This window comes from Thunnus thynnus, chromosome 8, assembly GCF_963924715.1.
Source record: "Thunnus thynnus chromosome 8, fThuThy2.1, whole genome shotgun sequence".
NCBI classification, from domain to species: Eukaryota; Metazoa; Chordata; class Actinopteri; order Scombriformes; family Scombridae; genus Thunnus; species Thunnus thynnus.
Genome location: NC_089524.1, coordinates 25,819,526 through 25,845,934, shown reverse-complemented (window position 1 = coordinate 25,845,934; position 26,409 = coordinate 25,819,526). Strand labels below are relative to the sequence as shown.

The 26,409-nt window shown below is 40.9% G+C and overlaps 2 protein-coding genes across 3 annotated transcripts; one reads left to right on the top strand and one right to left on the bottom strand.

Moving 5' to 3' along the window:
- The first annotated feature begins 554 nt into the window (after positions 1-554).
- prkaa2 (protein kinase, AMP-activated, alpha 2 catalytic subunit) lies at positions 555-13,072 on the top strand. 2 transcript variants are annotated; one of them, XM_067597499.1, is made up of 10 exons: positions 555-729; positions 1,947-2,088; positions 3,325-3,418; positions 4,393-4,537; positions 5,517-5,604; positions 6,065-6,289; positions 6,462-6,624; positions 8,100-8,438; positions 8,545-8,671; positions 9,247-13,072. In XM_067597499.1, the coding sequence occupies exons 1-10, from the start codon at positions 630-632 to the stop codon at positions 9,495-9,497; spliced, it is 1,674 nt and encodes a 557-aa protein (XP_067453600.1). In that variant the 5' UTR covers positions 555-629; the 3' UTR covers positions 9,498-13,072. The 2 variants fall into 2 exon arrangements, with proteins under 2 accessions (XP_067453600.1, XP_067453601.1); XM_067597500.1 differs by lacking the exon at positions 555-729 and adding an exon at positions 814-1,067.
- Positions 12,803-25,977, bottom strand: LOC137188092 (FYN-binding protein 1). The gene is made up of 19 exons (XM_067597498.1): positions 24,693-25,977; positions 22,887-24,088; positions 22,625-22,797; positions 21,088-21,285; positions 20,684-20,984; positions 20,454-20,581; positions 20,029-20,057; positions 19,898-19,932; positions 19,554-19,722; positions 17,525-17,684; positions 17,128-17,257; positions 17,005-17,039; positions 16,832-16,916; positions 16,664-16,698; positions 15,676-15,745; positions 15,493-15,584; positions 15,055-15,088; positions 14,505-14,615; positions 12,803-14,416 (listed from the first exon to the last, which is right to left on the bottom strand). Exons 1-16 carry the CDS (start codon positions 24,699-24,701, stop codon positions 15,509-15,511), a joined length of 2,835 nt encoding a protein of 944 aa, XP_067453599.1. The 5' UTR covers positions 24,702-25,977; the 3' UTR covers positions 12,803-14,416; positions 14,505-14,615; positions 15,055-15,088; positions 15,493-15,508.
- Positions 25,978-26,409: the final 432 nt, after the last annotated feature.

The window sequence follows — 26,409 nt, the reverse complement described above, 5'->3', positions numbered from 1 at the left end:
TGCGGCTCTTTATACCGTCTTTATCATTAATTCATCACATTGACCTGTAAACCATCTCAGAAATGCAACGATTCGTTGAATATTAACAGTAAAATGAAATTTTGACTCCCATGTAAATTGAAAGAATGATGAAATTAATCACACAAAATATAAAATAATAAGCATTGCGTTTGTAAATGGCTGTGTAACCGCTATGTAAACTCAAAAGAATCACACAATCAGTGCAGCTGGTTATCAAAATAAACAATGTTTTACTAAAATATTCAGTCTCTCGCGTCATATTTTATCTCCACCTCAGTACTTCACTCTCATATCGCTTTAGAAAAACATGTTTTCGCCTGGTCTGAAGGATGAGTGAGGTGCGCAGATTCTGTGTTTATAAATACCATTTTATGTGCGGGGAATGGTGTATGCATGCTTTTTGTGCGCACTCATCGTTCATGCATCTGGCCCCTGGCCTTCAGAAAAACCAACTGCGATTTCCTACTACAATATTCAAAGTAAAAACCTGACAGTCATCTGTGGTTCTCCCTTGCCCCGCCCCTCCGTGCGCCCCGCAGGCAGGCAGGCAGGCAGCACACCCACCCACCCGCCGCACCGAGCGAGCCCAGCCGTCGGTAACGGAGAAGATGGCAGAGCGGCAACAACAGAAGCACGAAGGCAGGGTAAAGATCGGCCATTACATCCTCGGCGACACGCTCGGAGTGGGAACATTCGGCAAAGTAAAGAGTTAAGTCATGTTTGCATGTCATGCCGAGCAGAGTGTGAACGTCTGTATGTTTCTGTTGGGAGTATGAAGTACTTGCTGTGCCTCCCCTCTCCAACGGACAGTATTGAACTTACCGGTGGTCAGTGAGCAGCCTGCGTAGCTGCATGGTGTAACGCTTGGAACGGAAGGAATTTAAAGCGTACATACGTTCTGAGAATCCGGCCGCTTGAAAGTCAAATTCTTTCACCGAAGCGCCTATCTGCAGCTACTGTTATCAGCTATGGCAGGTGTAATTACCTGGGAGACAATAGCTACAAGGAGATGCACAGTCATACTCGCATTATTATTGTATATCCAGGTATGACTTTGTGTTGTGGTAGGTTTCTTTGCCCTGTCTTGCGGTAAAGGACATCACTGAAGCTCACAGCTTGCCCACCGTGTGAGCTTAATTGTTAACTGACAATATTTTTTATAAACGATGTAGCTAGTCCGATATGTAATCTCATTGCCAGCCACAGTTAGCTAGTTAAGTACCCGCTATATCGGGCAAAAATCTATTACAGGCGTAAAGTTTTACCATAGAGGCATATGGCAGGATCTTATTTCAGTTTTCTTAGCTAGTTTTTGAGCACTCTGTGTGACCTTGTGAGCTTTAGCGTTAACTCCATTCTCACCTCGCCTGTTTCTTGTGTGCGCAGTTTGATGGATGTAACTAAACTTAGCTGGGGGGTTAAACCCACATAAAGCCACGACTACATTTTCAAATGGGTTTAAATATGTTTGAGGGGAAATTACTCTGCGCATTCTAGCAAGTAGTAGAAAGCAAATTCAGTCTAAAGTCAGTCTTTAATCAAATTTTGCTAATGGTTGCTCGTTTTAGGCAAGTTCCCAGGTGGAAGTCCGCCTTTTGTATTAATGTTTCATAACTGATAATGTGTTTGTAGTCTAGCTGTAATAGAGGTTTGGCAGCAACAATAACAATGTGGGCACTTAGCCTCAGGCAGACAGATAGCTTCAACACCCTAAACAATGAGAAGGCCAAAAGATAAGGGCCAAACACACATCTAAAAACACAGTTTGCTCACTGCTATGAAAAGCCTGCTATGCAACAAGTCTCCAAATCAAAGCTGAACCCATTAGTACCTCTGTCTACCTCCCTTGGGCATCCATATATCTTGTGCCTAACTGCCTGTCTATAAGCTGTATCTGCTTCATATCTGTATTCTTTTGTTTCTAGTCGGCGAGCATCAGTTGACAGGCCATAAAGTGGCTGTAAAGATCCTGAACAGACAGAAGATCCGCAGTCTCGATGTCGTGGGGAAGATCAAACGAGAGATTCAGAATCTCAAACTGTTCAGACACCCACACATCATCAAGCTGTAAGTGCAGAACGACCACACATCCTCCTATCAGATTTAAGATTCTCAGTGCTGACAGTCTACATCAAGAGATAGCTGAGCTCTGTTAAATTAGTGGCCGTTGTAATGCCGGCCATGCGCTAGGTCGTGTTCTCTGTGTGTTGTGGCATGCTTTGCTTGTTCCTGTTTGTTTACTATAGCTGCGATGTACTGAGCATGCCCACAGGGCTCCCAGGAGGTAGAACACACAAACATACCACTGCACACACACAGGCTTTGGCGTAGAGAAAGAGATCTGTTCTGGTTAGTACAAATCTCCAGTTAAGGTGATAAAAGTTACTGTAATTCCTGCAGGGCTAAAACCTTCTCCTCATCAAGGTGTCTCAGCTCCTCTTGTCTTTTCTTTTTTGACCTTGCCTTCGTTCTCTCTCTTTCTTTCCTTCTCCCTGGCCTCTTTCTCCTTGTTCGTCTATGTCTCTGTGTCTCTCACAACAATCTCTGTGTTATTTTTAGGCCAGGGTTAGGGTTAGTCTTCTGTCACACTGTAAGCTATGGAAGATATGTGAGCTCTCAAGTTGTGAGCCGGAGCGCTGTGGAGCCCTCGGACACAGACATATACATTTACAAACACAGGCACAAACACACATTTCATTTACGTATATACACAGTCTGCTTGCAGGTAGCTTCAGGCATGGAAGTAGAGCTGAGCAAAGCAGACTGTGTGATATTATAGTGGCTGTAATTATAAAGCCGGCATTAAATGAAATGAATCAGAACAAATGCCTTAACATTTCCCTCAAGTGCTCTCACTGTTTACATTTCCTACAGACTCTTTATGTGTGTGTATAGAAGACAGAAAAGGAAAGAGATTGTGATTTGGTGTGGGTTTATTTCTCCCACGGTGCTGGCAGTGTTGTGCTACATACAGCTTGACAGGAATGAAGTGGATTATGATGAAGTGCAGAATCCCCCATGAGCAACCATTCATGAGATTGGGCTGGCATTTTAATACATCTGACCTTTATGAAAATAATGCACACACTCAGCAGCTATATATTACAGCCTCACCTGTCTTTGTGTTTGTTTCTGTGTCTCTATGCTGCACATGACTGTGTTGATTTACTGTATATGTGAGATAAAAGCCTTTCATTGATATATTTTTATAGTTATGGCTACATTTACAGGCTTAAGGGTTAACATATCCTCAGTTAGACCATGTTCGTACAAAAAATACAAATGTATGTTTGTTTGTTTTAGGTACCAGGTGATAAGTACACCCACAGATTTCTTTATGGTTATGGAGTATGTGTCTGGAGGTGAGCTGTTTGACTACATCTGCAAACATGGACGGGTAAGATATTTCATCTGTTCATCGACTGGTAGATCTGAGTCACCATCCGCTGGGTTCCCATGGTCACTCAGTCATCAGATATTGTTAGCGGACTAATAGCCACAGCTCATGTTGGTAATGGCATTGTGAAGCAGTGTGTAATGTGGACCACTACCTCTTATTAAACACCAATGAAGTGATATTATTTGAAATTGAATGTTTGACAGTTTGTGGTAACAAAGTAAGACTTCTGGTGTTTCCTTGACATTAGCAGTCATATTGTATATTTTATGTTACGTTGTAAATAATTTTATTAAGGAAAAGTTATTTGAGCACTTTTACTCTTTTGTCCTCATTTATTCTTATTCTCTAGAGGGATTTAAATGCTTTTTGCACATGATTTATACTGCAAATATCCCCATCACTCACACATATTTTGCATGAAATAATTTACTCTTTTCTGCTTTTAACTACTGTTGCAGACTTCCAAATGATATGATTTATAGTTTACGAGTCATGAAAATGTATTTGACAACAGTGCTCCAACACATCATCACTGCACCATTATAACTGAGAGCTGTAAACGATTATTTTAACATCTGCTCAGTTAAATGTTCACTTCCAGTTTTTTGAGATTTACAGTCAAGCATGGTTTTCCATAAACACACACACATTCAAGACAGACACTGACTGTTTTGTTAGGTAGAGGTGACCTCTTCTGGGACCGGCCTCTATTTTTAATAAAACAATCCTGCTTGAACTTTATCTGGGCCCTGAGCCACAGCAACTTTATGCCCAAACCCAAGTATGGTAAATTTGTTCTAAACAAGACGGCTTATAACTTAATTATCCACCATTCTCTTTCCACAGGCCTGTTTCTGAGCTTGTTCTATAACATTCTGCCTCATATTCATATGTAGTCAAACACTTTTGGATCAGAGAAGTATTAAGTACAGCCACAGTCCAACCATCTCCATTCATATTGTGTGTTTCAGGTGGAGGACACAGAGGCTCGCCGTCTTTTCCAGCAGATTATCTCAGCTGTAGACTACTGCCACAGACACATGGTGGTCCACAGAGACCTCAAACCTGAGAATGTCCTGCTGGACGCCAACAAGAACGCCAAGATTGCAGACTTTGGTAGGATTTGTAAAGAATGAGAAACAGTTACAGCTACGGGGGAGGGATGAAGGAATTGGTTTGGCAGAAGAATTGTAGCATAACAGAACATAACAGCAGAATATGTTCGGGGGAGAATAAGAATGAGAAAGAGGCAGAGTTTGTGGCAGAGCTGGAATTAATCAAGTAATTGGACAGTCTGATGAGAGCCCAGTGACGGTTTGTTGAAGAAAAAGTATAATTACACACTTAATTATATACCTGTGGAAAAGTGTGAAATCACAATCAAGTACTTGTTAACCTCATTGTTAAATGAGAATTAATTTCACCGAATACATTTTCTTATCACTTGTGCCATAATTATTCAAGCTGACTGGTTAAGAGAAAGCGCCTGATGCAATATGACCATGAAAGAGAGAAATATTTAAAAACATGTGAAGACCCTTGTGCGCAGCAGGGTGTGCGGGGTGGAGAGAGGTCCCCTAGCAACGGAAAGGTCTCATATCAAGTCTGGCAGGAAGCCTTGAGGCCCAGTGTCATCTGATAGGGAAGGAATTGGGAGGGGAGGGAGGTGCGGCAGGGGTATACAGCAGGAGAAGTGTTTTGGCTGAGAGTAACAGACACTGGTGAGCAGTGAGAGGGAGTGTTAAGGGCACAGGGATAAAAGATAAAGGGAAGGTCAGCACATCGCAGGGCGTCTGGTGTTTAGCGTTTGGATGAGGCCCTGGCAGGCAGAGAGCGGCTCATCCAATTAGAGGAGCTTTGTGTATAGAGCTTATAGTCTTGGCGGGTAAAGGAGGATAAAGATATCAGCGGCACCCACAGTGTATAGCTCTCTTACCCTTCTCACTCCGGGCCGTGTTCAGTTTAACCTATGTTCATCAAAGGATTGAGACGGAGTAATAATATGATTATAGTGCATTATTTCAGCAGTTTGTGTCACTCTCAAGGAAAAGACAGAAGGGTGTTAATGTGTGTTTGCTTTGTCATCGGCCGACAGGTCTGTCAAACATGATGTCAGATGGGGAGTTCCTGAGGACGAGCTGTGGCTCACCCAACTATGCTGCTCCAGAGGTCATCTCAGGAAGGTGTGTGTGATCACAGTAGTAACAACTTATCTGCTTAATGTTTAAATTACAATTATTTAATCATCATTAACTATGTGGCTTTAGGAACAAAATATTTTTGGACTGAAACCCACCTTGACAGAAAAAGAACTATTATTTTCTCTTAACTGTACTGTGTTGTCAAGCAATCATTGACTATTTATACACGAGTTTTGGCTGCTACATAGGAGGAGTTGTAGTTGCTGACATATACATTAATAAACCCCTAAGGCCATAAAAGAATTGCCTCATACCTACTTAAGGCTGCAATAAATATGAATATGTGAATTATACTGGATGAATTATTTGTTTATATACTGCTTGTAAATGCTATGTGATAGGGGTTATAATAAAATGCCACCTGTTTGTGCATTGCACGTACAACAGTAACACAGTGTGTGTTTAGTTGGTTACGTGTCAAATCCTCTCATCACTCTGTCAGGCTCTATGCAGGCCCAGAGGTGGACATCTGGAGCTGTGGGGTGATCCTGTACGCCCTGCTGTGCGGCACCCTGCCCTTTGATGATGAGCATGTTCCTACGCTGTTTAAGAAGATCAGAGGAGGAGTCTTTTATATCCCAGAGTACCTGACCCGCTCTGTGGCCTCGCTGCTGATGCTCATGCTACAGGTGGACCCTCTGAAGAGAGCCACTATCAAAGACATCAGGTACTGACTCCATTCTGCAGGGTCAAGACTACTGTGTTTGACAACAGTGTGACTTCATGCAAGTTTAAATGACATTTTGAGATGGATAAAATCAACATTAGCTTTGGTTTAATATTTAAGAGTGATGACTTGACATTAGTTGGAGTTGACTGATTATCCTGTCCTCTCTCAGGGAGCACGAGTGGTTTAAGCAGGACCTGCCAGGCTACCTGTTCCCTGAGGACCCGTCATACGATGCTACAGTCCTGGACGAGGAGGCAGTCAGAGAAGTGTGTGAGAAGTTTGAATGCCCTGAGTCAGAGGTTATGTCCAGTCTCTATAGCGGGGATCCACAGGTACACAAGAAATTGGTCTTTTCTCTGTTCTCTGATCAAACTGTGATTGTTGTAATATTTACCTTATATTCCACAAAATTATGTATGAATGTACAATATGTATGTTTTTATATGTTCAGGGTGTCATAACCGTGTCAGAAATCACTTGGCATTTAAACAATGTGACTGTGGGCCTCATGCAAGAACATTTTTGTATTTTTATCCTAAAACTCTCAGACTTTTCTCTGTGAGGTTTGCTCGTATTAGTGTTCCAAGTAGGATTTAACAAACTCTCTTAACTGCCTGAACTTTTTGTAAATCGCTCGTTTCAGTCTGATGAAAGTCACCTGTTCATGAGGAGGTGCGCGTTCGTGAGACATTATCATTAGCATAATCCACACCCCTAAAATGTCCATATAACACTCCATGTTCCATTTGTGGGAGAGTTTCATTCACAGAAAAGTTCCCAAAGAGTAAAAACACCATGCAACTTCAAGTCCTGCTTTCAATAAGTGTCGGTAGTAGGAGACCCAAAACAATTAGAAAATATGAATCTGGCTGACCTGTCATCAGAGCAGCTCTGCACTGTGACAGAAATAAAGAGGGAATACTTACTGACATGAAGTTAGATGCTAAAAAAACATCTTTCTAAAGCAAAGCTTTTAAAGATGGGAGGCGTTCAAGGGATGTGACAGTCACAGAGATATTAGAGGAGAATATTATAGTCTACAGGTGATGTTACACTGTCAGCTGGAACACAAGATGATAGTGGACAGAGAGCTGCAGACACACAGAGGCAGCTGTCGCACTGAGAGAAGTTTCCTAGCAACTAGTGAAATGGAGAAGTTGCTGCACCAAAATATGACCATAAAAATCATCAAATCTGAAAAACCTTCCAGTAAATTAGCAGCCATGATGATGATAACATGGTAAACAGGATATTAATTATACTTTAAGTTTGTTTTTAGTTATATATTTATTTTTTATTAATTTCAGTATCATATTTAAATGCCAAATGAATTCAGATTAGGACATTATAAGTCAAACAAACAAACAAACAAATTTTCTTAAATCACTCGTACGTGCATCTTAAGAATGAATCTGTTCATATGAGTGGTTCTTGCATGAGGCCCAGTGCTTTAGTAGAGGTTGTTGGTGAAACTGGAGTTTGCTCAGTTACTGATGTCCTCATCTGCTCTGCTGTTGTGGCTATTATTGGCCCTGTTACCGTAAATGCCCTGCTCTGCTTCTGTCTATTTAAACAAACCACTGTTGATGCTGCAAAAAATGTAAGTGTATGACAGATTGAATTAATGTGTTGCTGCCTATGATCAAGCTCAGTTTGTGCTTCTTTTTTACTGTCTTGTCGTCTGGTGGAAATATGTGTGGGGTGGATTAATATAAGAGTTGTTGTAGAGTTTAATAATCTGAAGGTCTGATCCTAGCCTCAGTGAATTATCATCTTTTAACTTCTCATCCTCACTCTGTCCATCCAGGATCAGCTGGCTGTAGCCTATCACCTCATCATAGACAATCGGCGCATCATGACTCAGGCCAGTGAGTTCTACTTGGCCTCCAGTCCTCCCCAGGGGTCCTTTATAGAGGAGGGCATGCTGCTACCCCCGGGGGTCAAACCCCACCCAGAGAGGATGCCTCCGCTCCTGGCTGACAGCCCCAAAGCTCGTTGTCCTCTGGATGCTCTGAACACCACCCGACCCAAACCCTTGGCAGTGAAGAAAGCCAAGTGGCACCTGGGCATCAGGAGCCAGAGCAGACCCTATGATATCATGGCCGAGGTGTACAGGGCTATGAAACAACTCAACTTTGACTGGAAGGTAACAGGATATGTCTTACACACACACACACACATGTATCTGGATATATCAATAGTAAATACACAGGCATACTCATGTAGTAAATTGTCTTTTATTTGTGTTGCAGGTGGTGAACCCATACCATCTGCGAGTTCGGAGGAAGAATCCAGTGACAGGCAACTTAGTAAAAATGAGCCTGCAGCTCTACCAGGTGGACAACAGATCCTACCTCCTCGACTTCAAGAGCATTGATGGTTGGTGATAGACAAAACTGATTTCAAAACAAGTTGGAATTAATACATACATCACTGCACTGACTTATATTAAGTCATACTAAGCCCTTTCATATATTTTTAGTTTCATTTGTATACATTTTTTAATTTGTTATTTAAATGTATTTCATAATCCACTAAAATAACGTAGCTATATGAAAGACTGATAAGCTATTACACACAAATTCAACGTTTTAAGCTCCTTTGGCCTCTCTGCTTCTTCTACCACTGCTTGTTTTTCATCTTCTGCTTTTGTGCTCTTGCCTAATTGGCTAAAAGTGAAAATTATCTGTGAATTGAACTTGAAACAGTAGCCTTTGTCAAGTCATGCAGTAGATGTGTGTACAGAATGTACAAAAGATAGAGAAATTAAAGTATGGAAAAATAGGATGACAAAAGTATGGATAAATAGTACTGAGTCCCTATAAACAAAATCATTTGGAGACATGTTCTGAATTCAGTAATTGCATTTACTAATGCACATGCAAAATAAAAATGAAAATTCAATTCAAAAGGCTGATGCTGATGCTGCTATCCTCTGCTCCTCTGCCCCCCAGATGACATCATTGAGGCAGTGGGCTTTAAATCAGGTTCGTCCACTCCCCAGAGGTCGGGCTCCACAGCCGGTCTCCACAGACCGAGACTGAGCATCGACTCAGCGAGCCCAGCGATGGATCTGCCCCAGCTCAGCTCCTCTCTCCCAGGGTCCCTGTCCAGTAGCTCCTCTCTACTCACCCCACGTCAGGGATCACACACCATGGACTTCTTTGAAATGTGTGCCAGTCTGATCACTACACTAGCACGCTGAGACCTGCTGACTCCTAACCTCGCTGTAACCTGGATGTCAGTGGGGTTTTTAAGCTAAGTGCAGATCTGGGATGTAGGGAGTGTAGATGTTTGGAGCGACTTCCTCTCTCTGTCTCCTCTCCATCTCTGTTCTAGTTGTATCGGACTGGAAGGGTGAATGGAAAAGTGAAAAGCCAGTCAGGTGTTCACTTCAGATGAAGGAGAGAGAAAGAGGAAGCCCTTAGCAGCAAGAGGGATTAATAGCTTTTTTTCCCCTTGTTTTAACACAGTCTTTGGGTCAGAGTCTTGGTGTTAAAACATCAGGTCACGGTCCCTGAAAACTGATCCTGGGACTGGAATCTGTGAACTGGTGGAAGCCAGCAAGGAGGGCGAGTTCTCAGTCGTGCTGGAGTCAGCAAAGGTCAAGTTCACTGTCACTCCTATCACTAATACCTTCAATCTGTTATCAACTGCTGAAATGTCATCACCCACCATAACACTTAATGGCGGGACATCCTGCTGAGTTTGCCCCAGACACTGATCAGAGGTCAGTTTTGCATCTTGTCTTATATTTTGATAAGGGCACTGGTTGTTAGAATTGACATTAAATCTGTGTCTGAGGGAGCCACATGTAAAATTTTATTTCAGGTTTTATATGGTTTGTAAAGAAAACAGCTTTTGTTATCCATGTATATTATATTTATATTACAATCATATTACGTAGCTGAAAAGGTTGACAAAGGCATACCAAATAACAAACTTTATACATCATAAAGAAGATGATTATTATTTAGATATCAGATCCATATTTATTTTTGAGAGATTGTTTTTTAGGCACTTGTAGGTACATTATTTAAACACTGCGTCAACATAGAGTTTTATCCTGATTTTGAATAGATTGTAGACGATTAATGAACTTAGAGAGACAGCAGGATAGTAGAACGATAATACTCTGCATGGTACTGACTGTGTGCTGCTTTTAGTATTAAGCACAGATACACACCATCTCACATGCATTTCTGCAACCTCAGTGGACTATCCTGATATATTTCAAAGGTAACATTCATTCTCACACAACCATCAATTTATATATTCAATAGCCGTCACAAATATGCAAAAGGGAAACACGCACGCACACACACAGACTCCTTTCACCTCAGTTGAGCCCTTAACAAATGACAAGCTGAGCAACTGTTAATATGCTGCTCACTCATGCATGCACAGAATGTAATTAAAAAGAGCAAGCAGCTCTGTGACATGAAGAGAGCAGACATGGCAGTCTGTCACATATGCAGTAAACTACAGAAAGACAGTTGTCCTTTTCATTTCATCATAAAGCCTATAAAATAATCCTTAGACCTAATTATATGTCTTTAAATTTATTTGTGTGACCAAAAGTACCTATAATGTATTAGTTTATATATTAAAAAAAACATATTGTTTATTTTTTACTTGATAAAATTACTTCAGTAGTCAATCAATGTTTTAAATTAATTTTATAGCCTAATTAATCGACTAATCTGTTCCGCAGTAATAAATGAAATCAGCCCTCTGTCCATCCAATAGATAATATGGTTATGATGAGAGGAGGAGTGAGGAAAAGAGGAAGATGACGTGTGAGATGGTGTTTATCTGTTGTAGGACAGAATAAGCCACAGAAACCTTTCTCCAGTTGCCTTAAAAAAAATTGCAACACAGTAATCCTGTGCATCTGTTTATGGATAGTGTGCACGTGAGCCAGTGTGTGTAGTGGAGATGAGATGGGTAGAGTCACATGATTGTCTTGTTTTTCTTACTGACTGAACACTGGTTTATTAGGAGGATCTTTGCAGTGGTTTGAATGCCTGTGAGAGCAGGAACGTGATGCTTTGGTGTATTGTAGACATTGGAGCTGTTGTCGTGTATCTTCTGTTTAGCCGTCGTTGTCGTCTCTTCGGTCTGCACTTTAAAAACTTATCCGTTGAGGCCAGCAGATTGCATCACACACACACACACACACACACATACACACATTACTGCACCTGTTTGTATTCGGTCCTACATTTTGATGAATGACGCACTGTTTTATAAGTGTTCTGCATTGATCTGTCAGTTCGTACCATAGTGAGGTGTGTATCGCTGTTGTCATAGAATCGTATTTATTCATAATCTTCTTCTGACTGAATGTAAAGTGAAAGCTGGTGCTGCTCAGATAAATCCTCCTCTCTGTCTCTCTCTCTTTTTGTTCTTCTGGTTTTAAAGCAGTGTTGTCGTTGGACTGTTGCCTTTCTACTGCTCTCAGTAAAACACAGAGGATAGAGGGGGAGTACATGCTCTACTTTAGACTGGTGGCACAACTGTGGAACCCAAAAATATTTAATCATTCAAAAATGCTATAATTATACTCTAACCTTGAGCTCTTTAAATTAAGTTTTATTCATCATTGTTATTTTAATTTAGTGATACAACTGTCATGAAAAGTGACAAGAAATTAATAAGAATATGATAATATAATAAATGAGATAAAATGTTATAATGATGGATGGGGTTCGGCCATGTTGGAGGTTCACACACAACAGTCTAAGATAACGACTGTTCAACTAAAAAACATGAACAGAGTACTCTGTTGGACCTACGATAACTAGATATGAGCTGAGATTATAGTTTGTTATTCTGCACAGTTCTCACTGTTGTTCTGAATCATTTTTGTCTGCTTCGTGTTTTTAAATGGATCCAGTGATTTTTTTGCCTTATGAGAGCACGATGAAGGCTTACGGTTGAAACAGTGAGAGCCACATCCTTTGCTCTCTGCTTGAAACCCTTTATTGCATGTCTTCTGTTTTTATGTCCGGTGCAGGCTTGTCTTTGCTGTCTGTGACGGTACCTCTGAATACACTTTGATGTCAGGGAGAAACTCTGCTCCCTGCTGCAAGGCACATGCAACTGCACACACACCTTTATAAACGCCAATCCATGTTCTGTCACTACACTCTATTACTGTGTCTTAAATGACTTGTCCTCTGTATAGTGAGCTTTTTTTGGTCACATTAGGATATCTGGCCAGTTATGCATTTATTCCTGATACTGCTGTTGGTGACAACAATATAAAATGATGATCAATGAAGTGCACTATCTTGGACAAGTCATGTTGGGACTTAAAAACTCCTCTGATATAACCAGTATTCACTGTCAGATGTAGTACTGTACCATTACAACTGTATGCAACTACCAGTGGCATGTTAGTCATGTTAACTCTAATGTGTTTAGAGCTGCGACACACATGCCAGAGGGCCTAATCAATTACAGACTTTTACGTGTTGTACCAAAGTGAGTATTTTCACAGCTCTCTGTTTATCTGTGGTGGGGTTCTTATGATTAGTGTAACCTTAAAACACCCCAGTGTGTGTGTGTGTGTATGTGTGTGTTTGTGTGTGTGTGTGTGTGTATGTGAGAATGTATACAAGGTTGTGTGACTGTGAGAGTGTGTTTCAACTGTCTCTTCCTGTCTCTGTCTGATTGGGGTTTGGATTTCTCTTGTTATGCACTGCATGATATTGCTGTTATGATTTGCACTTTAATGAGTATTTATTGAAAAACAATAAACAAACATAAAATGTCTGGAAGTCTGTCAATTTGGATACTTAACACACCACAGAGGATTATTTTTGTGTTTTTTCCAGAGAAAATGGCCCTCCTACATGTCAACAACAGTATTTTACATGAATGTGACCTCAGGTGATCATCACTACTTTACTTCCTCTTTCTGTTATAGTTATCATTCACCAACTTGAGGGAAAGAATATATAGGAGACACATAAAAGTGACACCTGCTAGACATTAACTCCATAAAAAACAACGAGAATTAAGCTTATGGATGATGTTTCCCTCCAGAAGATGCAACTATGACTAACACATAGCAACTGGTACTAGTAGAATCCTTATGTTGTATGTTTATGTGACATAATTGATGATAATTGCTGTGCCTTTTAAGATAATTATTTTATTAAACTAATGTGGTAAAAACAACACTTAAATACTTAAGAGTAGTTACAATAAGCACTACCATAATCCATAATGAGCTTGAACAAAGTAATGAGAGTAAATAAAATTACAAAGTAGAACAGATGTACAAAAAAGCACAATAATGCAAGCAATTGGAAATTGTAGGTACATTGGTTTTAAACAGTGTTTATCAGAGATGTAGAGATTCACATGCAGGAGGACAAAGCAGGAAATTACTGAAAATAGATCACATCACTTCCAGTTGATGACTAAAATTAAAAATCTAAAATAAAAAAGTCTTTTTTTCGTTTATAAGATTATTATCTATGTTGCTATATATTTATTTCCCTTGCTACCAACACTGTAAACTGGTAACTAGTGAGTGGGACAATAATTTCATCCAACCCAACCAGTAATTATCTCTAAGGTTCTTTGAACTGTTCTGTAATCCTGGACTATGGATTAGTGGTTGGTCCTGAGGAACAAGCTGGTAGAACTGAGACTATTGACAACTGGGAGCAAGGATGAAAATGATGAGTAAACAAATCACATCAAGTGTAATATAATCTACAGGAGCCTCCAGGGTCACAGGACCCTCAAAACCTGTGTGTCTGCAACAGTTTGTAGGTCCTTTCCTGGAATCAACAGTTCACCTTGGTCCAAGGTTCTAAGTCACAAAGAGCCACCAGTCAAACTTCTCCCCTACTGGTTTCACACAGAGTGCTTCAAAGAACAGAAATAGCCCACAAAGAGCTCCATTTGCTGAGATGATGTGTGGCTTGTTGAGAAATCCACATTTCTTGCTCCTTACATGAATCACCACGCTGACCCATAAATGCAGTCGCCAGGTAAATAAGGTCATAGTCAAGAGGTTGAAGTTATTTTCACAGTATATTAGGTGACTGACAGGGGTCACAATATGAAGAAAATCACCCTTCTGTCTGGCTGCTTTTTGTTCCTCTGTTACAAACAGAAACAAACATAATGTCAGCATGCGAAGTGCACAGTGATGAGCAGTGAGGAGAGAGTCCATGAGATTCATCCTCACCTTGTTCCACGATGGTTACTCCACGATCAATCAGCATACACGTCAGGAGGAGGTAAAATGAGCATCTCAGGATGTTCAAAATCCATTTCCTGTGTTGACCTAGCCTCAGGCCTGTGGAGAAACAATACAACCCTTATTTAGTTGTTCTCTTTGAGTGGATCCTAAAAATTTAAAGATCACTCACAAACATTTCCTCCACCACCCCCTACTCTCTTGTTCTTCAGAAACTGATGTACAATATGTCAGTGCTCCAGTGTTTGTCACTGTAAGAATAGTGGCAAAGGAGGGTGACAATGCTTATAACACCACTGGAGGGCAAAGCAAGTTTTACTTCTTGGTAGAAGAGACTTGGATTTCCCCATCTGTCTCTCAAACACACAAAAAATCACTTTCACTCTTTTCATGCGTAGCAACCCGTTCAATGCAAAAAGGAAGAAGACTTGTCTGTCTACAGGTTGCACAACATGCTCAGCATTTTTGTGTGTGTGTGTGTGTGTGTGTGTGTGTGTGTGTGTGTGTGTGTGTGTGTGTGTGTGTGTGTTTTACTTACAGGTGAACTGCTTCTTCCTTTGTAAGCACAAGACCTGAAATGGAACCAGACAGTATTTTGGCGTTAAAGTTTGAAAATCCACTTATCAAACACATCAGATGCTTTATAAATGGGACAGATGGATAAATGGATTTTTCAGAGAGTGACTGAATTAGTATAAGTATTTATGATATACTTACATACATACATACATACATACATACATAATATACATACATAATTTATATCATGGCACAGTATTTATATATTTGGTGTATATTGTATATTTCTAGTCAGAATTTCAATATATTTTTTCTATATTTTAGGTTGGGAGCTTTTTCAGGCATCACTTACTTGTCTCAGGCTCTGTGCTGCTGTAAGAAAGAATGAAAAGCAGAAATTAAAAGCCCGTTTGTTTCCATATGTGTGTGTTTATGTATGTGTTTACAGTAGGTGCACAGGTTTGTGCGTCGTGCTACCTGGCAGATGGCTCCACAGGTTTGGGCGAATGGAAAAATGTGGCCAACTTCTGAAGTGCTTCATGTCTTGCTCTGATGAAAAAGACAAATACACATGTATTGTATAACCACAGCCTGCATGTATGGGTAATTATTGTAAAATAAATAAGCAAAGTAAACTCACTGGACATGGGAGCCATCTGCGATGATGTCACTGTGACTGTGCTGATGGTTTATGCTCAGGTCTTTGTTTCCTTAGAAGATAAATAAGACAGATAAATATGAAACATTTTCATGACACATATCTGCAACATTAATTACACTGATAATCACGCCAGATCATAAACCCTTAGCTTGTCTCTACACACTTAAATAGTGACATCTTCCTGTTTACACAAACAACCTGCTCATCTAATGAGTCACATAGCTGTGATTCAGCGTATGAAGTATGCAAACCGGCTGACAGGCCAGTCAGTCTTTAAATGATGTTAAGAACTGGAAGTTGCATGACATCAGTAGTTTTGATTAGCATTGATTTGTTGTGTCAATAGAAAAAATACCCATTTTGACAGTAATTTAGTCCTATGGGTAAGAACATTTTGTTGATAAGAGAGCTCAGAGGGAAAGCTCAGCTATGTAGTCGTGTGCCGATTTTACAGAAAACCTACAGATAACAGCTGTAAGATTTCATGTCAACAATGCAAATTCTAATGTGACGTTACTTACAGCATACATGTGTCAACAAAAGCTTTGCAAGAACTGCATAATGCTATCAGCTCAAAGGCACAGAATCATAGACGGTGAAACTCTTCCACTGCCTCTGAATCTATGTCTTCACAGTACAAACCCATCTGGATACAAGATGAAAAATAGATACTGTGCGTATATAAAACATTAATCAATCTCTCTAATGTAACACTGCATTGCGGAAAGTTCACTCCCTCTCCTGTTAAGTTTACAGAATCAAGATGTTTCCAGTATCTCTTGTTTATTTTATCCGCATACCACCATAAAGATAACACGTAGCGGTGATACTACATGAAAGGACACATACTTCCCTCTGTCACACTTTTTTGGGTGGACATTAATGATATATAACATACTTTTGGTCACCTAAAGCACTATCAGTAGAGTTTGTCGTACAACACAGTTCAAATAGTCTAGTGTCTTACCCATGTCTGGCACAGAGAGAGTCCTGGTGTGGCCCCTGCAGAGAAAAAGATGCAACCTCAGTGACAAATTACTGTAACTGCTGCTGATCGGTTTGTATCTATAGAGCCACGTAAACTGAACAAAACTGCACAATTCAGCTGGTGTGATTCAGGCTAACATGGACTTACATTGGAGTCAGTGCATCTGCAGTTTCAGTGGGAGAGGAGAGAGGGTCATCATCATCACAGGTCCATTCCTCACTGTCATATTCAACTGAAAACACATCAACACCACTTTCAAACTGCTGCCAAATAAGTTCAATATGTACTGTTATTATAAATGTGAATAGAAAAATACTTACAACTCTCTGTTGATATTGGGTAATGATTTGAAGTCCTGAGAAAAAGACAAAAAATATAAATCTTCTTTCTCTTCCATATAATGACAGATGAGTGTCTGTACACAGCAAGTTTCCCGCACATACCTGCTTCCTGTACTGGTGACCTCTGGCTCGAAAACATTGCCGCTGCTCTTGCGAGTGACCGCTGCCTTCTTTCCCAGCTCCAACATCTCCCTGATGTCCAGCTCCACATGATCCACTGCTATATACCCATCTGAAAAACACACACAGAGTCACTGATGAGGTCCACAATCAAAGATTACGGGACACTGAGTTACTTTTCAGGGAGTTTTTCAGTTACTTGTAACTCAGAATTTATGCAGCTGCGAAAAGGGAGTTGATAAAATGTAGTAGCTTTCTTATGTTTCACACCCATGCTGCAACTAACAGGTTAAATCAAACTGTGTGCATCCTTCCAGTTTGTCCTCAAGGTGCACATGTTGCTCATGATAATAGATTTTTCTTAATTTTTCTAACTAACAGTTGTTGCTGCTGTCCCTGGCCAGCCATTTCCCTTTGGGACAGTTGGTTGTTCGGATGATGCTGATGATATCACCGCTCGTGACGGGCAGATCGTTCTTGCGTCCCTTAGTCGTTACGGTAACTTTTGCCTGGTACATGGCATCCTCCTGTCCTGTGATCTGACAAATACAGTTACAGGTTAAAAGTTCATCTTAACACGACAGATTATACTTGTTATAGAAAGTGTGATAAATATGACCTAAACTTAATAATCCTGGGAGCTTTACACTCAGTTACATAAACTACTTTTGACATTATCATTAATTTGGCAAATATACTGGACAGTGTGTTATGATCTGGCTTTATGAAAGGATAGGTTCACAATTTTTCAAGTCTGTCTAAAAATAATAGTCAGGTGCCCATATAAACATTGAACCAGGTTTTGCTCACCATTATCATTCCTCCTGCTCATCAATCAATCAATCAAGTTGGTCACATATAATCATATATATATCACAGTGAAATGTAATCCTGTCAGTTCCTTCAATTTGTGCATTAAAAAGACTTTAAATAGAATAGAAATAGCAATAAATATATGTGTATGAGAAGATGGCTTCTTCTTCAAGCCATCTTCTCATTTCTCACTTGATGTACTGTTTACTGCAGGGGCCAAAGGTCACTAGCTCTGGGCCCCAGAGGAGGAAGTCTTTACCACTACTTCATCTAGCTTCCTGGAGGAGACAGACCTTGGTGATGGGCCTATCTAATGTGCTCATCTTCATCTTGACCTTGACCTGCATAGTCTGTTTGTATCTGGGGACTGCCTAAACAACCTTCCCCATGACCCAGGAGCTGCAGGGTGGGGGGGGCAGTCTTAGGCAGTGACCTCATTTAGGATCCATGTGGCCTGAGGGTAGGCTCTCAGTGCTGCCTGGTAGCCTCTTCTTGACCACAGCAGGGAGAAAAGGCTGTTATGCAGGTGGTTGGGACCCTTAACGATTCTACTAGCCTTATTCTCACAGCGCCTGGTGTAAATATCCTTTAGGCAGAGTAGAGCACCACCTACTGTATGTTCAGCCAAACAAACCACTCTTTGCAGGGCCTTACAATCCTGTTTGGTGCTGTTTCCTTACCAGACAATGATGTTTCCCGTCAATTTCCTCAATATTTGACAGGAAACCTGGAATTTCCTCAAGCATATACTGACCATTATAAGATAGCTTTCAAATGCGCTTGTGAGTAATTTAAGTGATGTGGGATAAAATCTACAGTCCTCATTTTTAAGCAAAAATGTACTTAAATGTTTATCTGAAGATAATATGAGTCAAATAAGTGGATATCTTCCACAGTTACAGTAACATTCTTCTTTCAAGTTAAAATGTGTGTTTTTGTGTTTGTCTGGACAGTATTTTCCTGTTCAGCGGCAATCGTAACAAAAAGAGGGAATTTGGCACTAAGAGACAGTAACTTTGAAACATATTGACTTGATTGATTTGACCAATTTGGACATCTGAAGCTTCATATTAGCTTCAAATAAACGTATAAATGCATGGAAGGAAGGCTGTGGATTCTGTCCCCATCATTTACATTGAAAGGAGGGATGATTATAGAAAGAAAAACATGTTAATATTCATTTGTGCACCTGACTGTGAACCTGTCCTTTAATGCTAATTACTATGAGTTTATGAGGAGTGTATTGCAAGTTCTTTGACAACTGTCCCATTATCCCAGGCATGCTCAGCCAGAGACATTGGTCTAGACAAAGTTTTGTGTACATAAGCAGGACCAAATGGATTATGGAGAAAGTCGTGTTCTTATGCTGTAATATATGGCAGAAGAAAACAATAGTCTATAGATCGTTTGTCAGGAATATCACCAACAATGTTTACACTCATTCCATTTACACCTGCACACGCTGCTCAGTTCAACTCTTCCACTGGAAGGAATGAATCCAGACAGGTTTGTATGCCAAGACATATACCCCACCCTCCCCCGCTGCTCATTTCACCTTCTATACCTCCCTTCTCTGTCAAAATAATATCACTCACTTTAAATTTCTTCTTCATCTCATTCTCCTTCTTTTCTCTCTCTTTCTGCTCTTTCTTTTCCCTTTCTTGCTTCTCCTTTAGCTCCTTCTTCTCCTTTTCCAGGCGCTGCTTCTCTTTCTTTTTCAGCTCTTTCTCATCCGGCCCCTCTGTGGTGGTTTTCTTGTCGCCTCTGCAGAAGAGAGAATAAGTGATATCGTCTCGTTTGAAAGGGACTCCTCGCAGCATGTTTAAACAGCAGAGGAGATTAAGAGGAATACAAAGGCAGACCAAACTCTCTCATCACCAACAGTGTCTAGGATAACCGCAATGAAAAGAGAACTGGGTCAAAAAAAATAGGGCCTTACTTGCCGAACCTGCCTGTCTTGCTTTTCTCTTCATTCTGTAAACACCAACAAAGAGATAAGGCTTGATTATTTTTACACTAAATCTCAGACAGGTAAGCAACACTTCACAACAAAAAAAAACAGTTACTTACTGTTTCCTGTGATGCCTCAGCATATGGATCTGTAGTAAACACACAGTTAGAAGGGAGCAAAATTGTTTTAGTCAACTTTAGTCAACTCAATGGGAAACATAATATTCACTTTTGATACAATCCTCAAGTAAGGCAACGAAAGACAGTCATGAGATCTGTGCAGTATGTATAATTTCTGTCTATATAATCTCTCTCTATATATATACATGTATACAGTATATGAATAGTGCTGGATTGCTACACATAGGGTAATACTGCCATTTATCATAAATTAATAGAATCATACCAAAGTCATGCCAGGATGCTAATACTGATTCAAATCTCCTATAAGGAGAAATATTAATATAATTATATTATATTATATATAATTATATAAAAAATCCAAACGGAGAATTTCACAGTTTAGCTCTCGCACTAGTTCTTACTCTTTGGTGGTCCTTTGCGTTTCTTGCCCCCTTCACTCTTTCCTTTCTTTTTTGTAGCAGATGTGGTGATGTCCTCATAGACATTTTCCGTACTCTCATAGATGCCGTTGCCAACTTCTGCTTGGGGCCTAGGTGGGTTAGAGGGGTGAACAAACAGGAATCAAAACCAAGTTCTCAGAGATTAAAGAATTTGAAAGTGAATAAAGTAGGGTTGAATTTGTGTATCTTACTCTGCCATTATTTGAGAGTCCTGAGTGACAGGAAGGGAGGACTCTGGCAGACTGGATTGTGGATTATCTTGGTATTCATCTCCCAACACTGGCACTCCTTGGACCCCAGCACCCGCAGCAATTATCCCATTACTGTAAATGTCTGAAAGGTTCTGTCCGTCTGGAGTATCTGGATTTGTATACTCCTCATTCCCCCACTCTGACACTGGCAGCTCTAGAGAATGTTCATCTGCAGCCACATCATCAAACTCTGGGACATCGGTGGTGTCGGTCTCTGGGAAGTCAGCAGGAGCAGGGATCTCTGCAGCAGAGGTACAAAACAATATAAAACCAATATTAGGGAAGCTGTTAATGCATACAAGTCTGGTTTCACAAAGCTGTAAGTCTAACAGTGGTGACCAAACCATTGTCCTGCAGAGGAGGAGGAGGGATGAAGTCGTTCAGGGTGACAGAGGGAGGTCTGTCAGGTGTCTCTGGAGCAGGACCCACAGACTCAGGGTCTGGGATGATCCTCCTGGGTGGAGGAGGTGGAACCACCAACAGCTCTGGGACGACTTCAGAGCCCTCCTCAGTGGTGCCTTCCGACACTGGAGAGGCTTGCCCTGCAAAGAGTCAATCCCAACACATGAGTGTATCCTCAGTCTCTGTCTATGGCTAGTTTGACATTTTATACAACCACGTCTCGCATTAAAACCTCATCGGCATCCACATTGTAGCAAGAGTTGTGTTTGATACTGCAATGCAGTAAAAGCAATACAGTAAAAGCAGTGAAATGCTTAAAACTTCAGCTGAAACAGCCAAAAGGAAGTTTCCAAACACATAAAGAAAAGAAAGAGAAGACAAAAAGAGAGAACGCAAGTTGAGTGGAAGAATTTAATTTGTGAGGAAACCAAACCAGTTGAACACACTGTGAAAGTTGTTGTGATATAACTCTGCAGAGCGGAGATAATGCAATTATGAGAGAAAAATCAGAACAGCTTAGCAAAGAAAGAGACAGCAGTCCTTACTTTAAATAGTCTGCTAAAGTCTCTTTGTTTCTGTTACTTCTGTTGATTTAAAGTATTTGTAAAACACTGTTCTAGAAAGGTGCAATATAATTAAATTTTACTACTTTTCTCTCTAACAATGCATTTTTACCTCACAATCATTACCTTACAATCATCTCGTAGTGCACAGCAGGTGTTTAAAAAGCAAGTACATAATCATTTGGCCTTTTAAAGAATAAATTGGAATTATTTGTCTTGTGGCATGAAAACATGATAACCTGGAGTTAGCATAGATATAAAAGTGTGTGACAACACACTTGATAAAATACTAAATGACATGAGGTTGTTTAAAATTGATACATGCACCAACATGCACAATTAATATACTGTGTAAATTCGTTCATTGTCAACACAACAGTAGGCTCAGTGCACATCCCATAAGCATTGTCATTTTATCCGACATTAAAGTGTTTGTCACTGCAGCTCTGTCATAATGATGGACATGCTCCTGTCATTGCTCCTCCTTTCTGTCATTGCTGACATACTTCCACAGCTCTGCCCTACCTGCTGCTCAGTTGTTTCTGGCACAAAGGAGGAATGTCAGGACTGTTCTCAATGTATGTGTGTGTGTGTGTGTGTGTGTGTGTGTTGGAGTGTGCATGCATGCGTACATGTGTTTGAATGTGTATCTTTAAAGCTGCTTCTCCCAACCAACACTTGAGGCAACCCTGTGGCATAAACCATACTATACATACCAGCTTGTATGGCTTACCCTAGTATATGGAGTTCTTTAGCTGTACAGTACGTACCTGATGTCCGGAAGATGAGATATGCTCTATTGTACTTCATGTTGAGGTGAAGCAAACAGTAAAAGAAAATCCAAATATACTGACAAAAAAGCAAGAAGCAGAGAGGAGCAGAGTCTGAGAGTGAGATGGGATTAGACAAGACTTACTATGATCAATGCCGTTAACTTGCTCTGGTTTCGGTGGGGCGGCATTCCCAGCCCGATCTTCATAATCAATGGGTGGGAGCTCTGGGACAGAGCGGGTGGGGCTGTGAGGAGGAGGAGGAAGCTCTTCGGGAGGTGGGGTGTGGGAGTAGGTAGTGATGGGGTTTGTCTGTGGGCTGAGAACAGATAAGACATTATAAGATGTTAGTGTTTTTCAGTAGCATGATACACAACTCCTGCTGTGATAAAGTTGTGTGTCGTTTACCTGATGGACTTCTTGCGAGCCTTCTCCAGAGCACTAAAGATCCTCTGGTCACACGGCAGGCTCTTTTTCCCTGGGCTCATGTCCTCCGCCCTCTCCAAGACTGAGAGTGCTGAGATTGGGCGCTCAGCTTTGGGAGATGGTGAGATGGATGGAGCATCTGTGACTTGGGGAGGAGGCTCCTCCACCACAGCTACGTTTACAGCCTCGTCAGAAGCCACATCTGCGATCTCAGGTTCAGGGGGTGATGGAGGTGGAGTGGAAGTGGAGGCCACTGGAGGAGGAGTAGAGCTGTCTGGGTGTGCAGCACTGGGTGGAGGGGTTGGGACTGTGCTGGGTGTATTGGCAATGGTTTCATTTTGGCTGGCAGGTATGGCAACAGGCAGGGCAGGAGTTTCTATCTCAACTGAGGTTTCACTCTCTGAGGTTGGGATTTCAGGAGCTGGAATATCTGGAATAAAGGCTGGAGGTGGGGTGAAGTCAGGAGGAGCAGGTATAATGGAGGGCGGGGTAATTTCAGCAGTGGAGTCAGGTAAGGTGGGAATGTTTGGTAGAAGGGCCTTTGGTGCAGAGATTTCAGGCTCTGGTACTGAGTCAACAAAGTCAGAAGGTACAGGAATAAGTGGAGCTGGTCCAGGAACATCAGAGCTGGGCGTGTCTAGGATGGGATCAGCTGGGACCTCCACTGAATATCTTTTTGTTGACTTCCTGAAACCCAGGAAGCCCTTCTTCTTTGGTGGTGTTGCTTTAGGAGGAGGCGTGGCTGACACCAGCTCTGCAGCGCTCTCCTTGGGAGCTACCAATGAGAACTTCTTGTCTTTACTGCTCTCTTTCTTTTGCTTCTGATCCGATGAATCAACGTCAACCTTCTCTTTGCTTCCTTTTGTTGTCTTGTCTTTACCATCTTTCAGCTTCCCTTCACTCTTGTCTTTTCCCTTTGTGCTAGTCAGGAGAGGCTTCTTGCTCTCTTTCTTCTCATCCTTGAAGACAACTCTGGGGGCAATCGCTGACTTTCCCTCCAAGGTCCGGTTGATGGAGGTGAGCAGGGAGGGGCGTGCTCCTGCAGGGAGGTAATGTGGGGGGCTCTGGGGAGGAGGGACCACTTTTGGTTTCTCTGGGAGAGCAGGTTTGATCTTGGGTTGCTTCAGGAGGAGTTCTTCATCCTGGAACTTGGCCCTCAGGGCCTTGAAGTCCATTGTGTCCTCCTGGTGAAAGGATCACACAATGCAATAGCCTCAGGTACAATACTAGTATCAGACAAATACATTTATTCTGTGTGCAACTGTTTAGGGGATTACAAAAGTTGTGTGTCACTTCACGGTGGTGCCATGCTTATGAAAGTTTCTCCAGCTAAGATGAAGGAGGAAATCATGATTTTTCTTCAGCTGATTAACAGCCATTAGTGCTACAACATGGTGACGTTTTGTTTTTATGTCATTTGCATATGGATGAGTCTGTCTGTCTAGCTGATGACTAGTTGAACAAAGTAGACAGACCTGATTTGTAGTGATGAGCCTAAATCAGGAGGGTTTCAACACATACACATAATACTGTATACATATTTGTATAATGAATTGTAGTTTCGGTTTTATTAGTCTGTTCATTGTTTGACCATAAACTCAGCCTCAGCCTACTAAAGAATCATATGAAGTGACGTTTGAACTTTTAAAGAATTATTTCTTTAAAATGACAGGAACACCACAATACGTAAATATATTTAAATTAAAAAGTTTACAATACGTCAATATTAACGTTATACTATAATAAATCATCGCTATGGACTTCCAAGGATTTCGAAATACAACATACCTGATCCATTGTGTTTTAGTATCCACCGAAACGACAAATGCCTCCTTATTCAAGTAAGTTTACTGCAGAGAGTTTTTTTCCTCAGCCTCTCATTCTGTCTATGAAATTATACCATCAACAATTTGTTTTATACTTTTATAAGAACTGTCTCAACTCGGTGCGTGTTTTTCATCCGCTGTGATCGAGAGAAGTGTGCGTCCCATGCGCGCAGGAGATGGTTTCAGTGAAGGAGTGAGTGTGAATGTGAATACTCACACTCATCTTTAAAACAGTCCGTCTCGTCAAACGGGTCTGTCCCTGTCTGAGCGCGAGCATTTAACGCCACACACCGAATCTCAGCAGCGGTTTTTTTTTAATGCTTCAGGAATGTCGCTCTGCTGGCGCTACGTGTGCGCGCAAATGTGACTCACTGTCACAAAGTCTTGTAGCTGGGATTGTTTTGCTTCAGTCTGTTAAATGTCGACTATGACTTTCCTCATTTATACAGCAAGTCTTTAATCTACAAATCACTGCATATTTTTGTTGAGAAAGGATGCACTCATTAAGTAATTAATCATAAGCTATAGCTTTATTGTCTGTAGCTTAAACTGAACCTTAAAGGTAAACATAGAGGAAAAGGAAACAAAAGAGGTCGGTCGACATTCCAGGTTTGTTACACAAAATACAAAAGTATTTAAGCAGGCATTTATAATATGACATAAATCACACGTCCTGGTATACAGCCTTCATAAGATCATTTTGTCTTAGTGTTATTGTCAGACTGAGCTTGTCCTGACAGGTGTGTCAGAGACGCTCAAAAGCTTAGGCCTCATATACAGAGCTGATGGCTCCTCGTTGTATGACTCCCAACTTGTGCTCAGTGGAGGTACTCGGTCAGGTTTGGCTGACAAACTGTATGAGAGGACTGCAGCACTGTATGTTAGGCTGATTACTAAACATACAACTGCTGGTGTGGTCTGTTGAGAAAAATATTGGTTGACTAAAAACACTTAAACTGGACATTTAGATGAAACTTGAAAATAAACTCACTTTGAAACTTGTTCAAATGGTCAGTTCACCCAGACTTAGTGATATCCAATGATATCATGCCAATTGTTTTCATTGTATCTGCTGAGCTTCTGAAACTGTTTCTGAGATTTCTGGCACCACAACAATGCAACTGAGGTGAACTGAATTTTATTTGTGGTGCTCACAGCATTGGAAAAAAAACATTTAGATAATTCAACTGCAACATCTGTTTCCAAACACCTCACTGTTGATAGCTTTGAGGCATTTTTCGACTACTTTCCACCACAGAAACAGCCCCACATAAAACCGCTGACAGTGAGATTGGTGGATTATCCAGCAACCCGGACACTGTTTTCGGAAAGCTGTCAAATGTAATTTTTCAGTGCTTTGAGCAGAACAAACAAACAAAAAAAAAATCACAAGCATTTCAGTGTGTCCTGAATAATATGGAATTAACAAAGTGCATCGAACATGTTCTGAATCCCCATGTTTTTCCATGGGGAGGAGGGTAGAAGCAAAGTAAGAGGAAGAAGGCTGCAGTCCATGTTTTGTAGCTGGTTGCTAATAAAGCTTATGACAGCTTGCATTAGAGGCTGCCAGTGTAGCAGATTTGACAGGCCATTAAAGCTGTGTTAAATTACAACAAAATACTGTAGCTCTCCTTGCTTCACATTAACTACAGACACAATGGGGGTCACCTCTGCCAGGC

Bases quoted from the DNA above. Each gene is read 5' to 3' on its own strand.
- prkaa2 (XM_067597499.1), top strand. From the start codon at position 630: ATGGCAGAGCGGCAACAACAGAAGCACGAAGGCAGGGTAAAGATCGGC. The intron at 3,419-4,392 runs GTAAGATATTTC...TGTGTGTTTCAG, and splicing joins ACATCTGCAAACATGGACGG to GTGGAGGACACAGAGGCTCG. The intron at 6,290-6,461 runs GTACTGACTCCA...GTCCTCTCTCAG, and splicing joins GCCACTATCAAAGACATCAG to GGAGCACGAGTGGTTTAAGC.
- LOC137188092 (XM_067597498.1), bottom strand. The intron at 21,286-22,624 runs GTAAGTCTTGTC...GACTCTTTGCAG, and splicing joins AGTTAACGGCATTGATCATA to GGCAAGCCTCTCCAGTGTCG. The intron at 16,917-17,004 runs GTAAGTATTTTT...ATGTGTTTTCAG, and splicing joins CCCAATATCAACAGAGAGTT to TTGAATATGACAGTGAGGAA.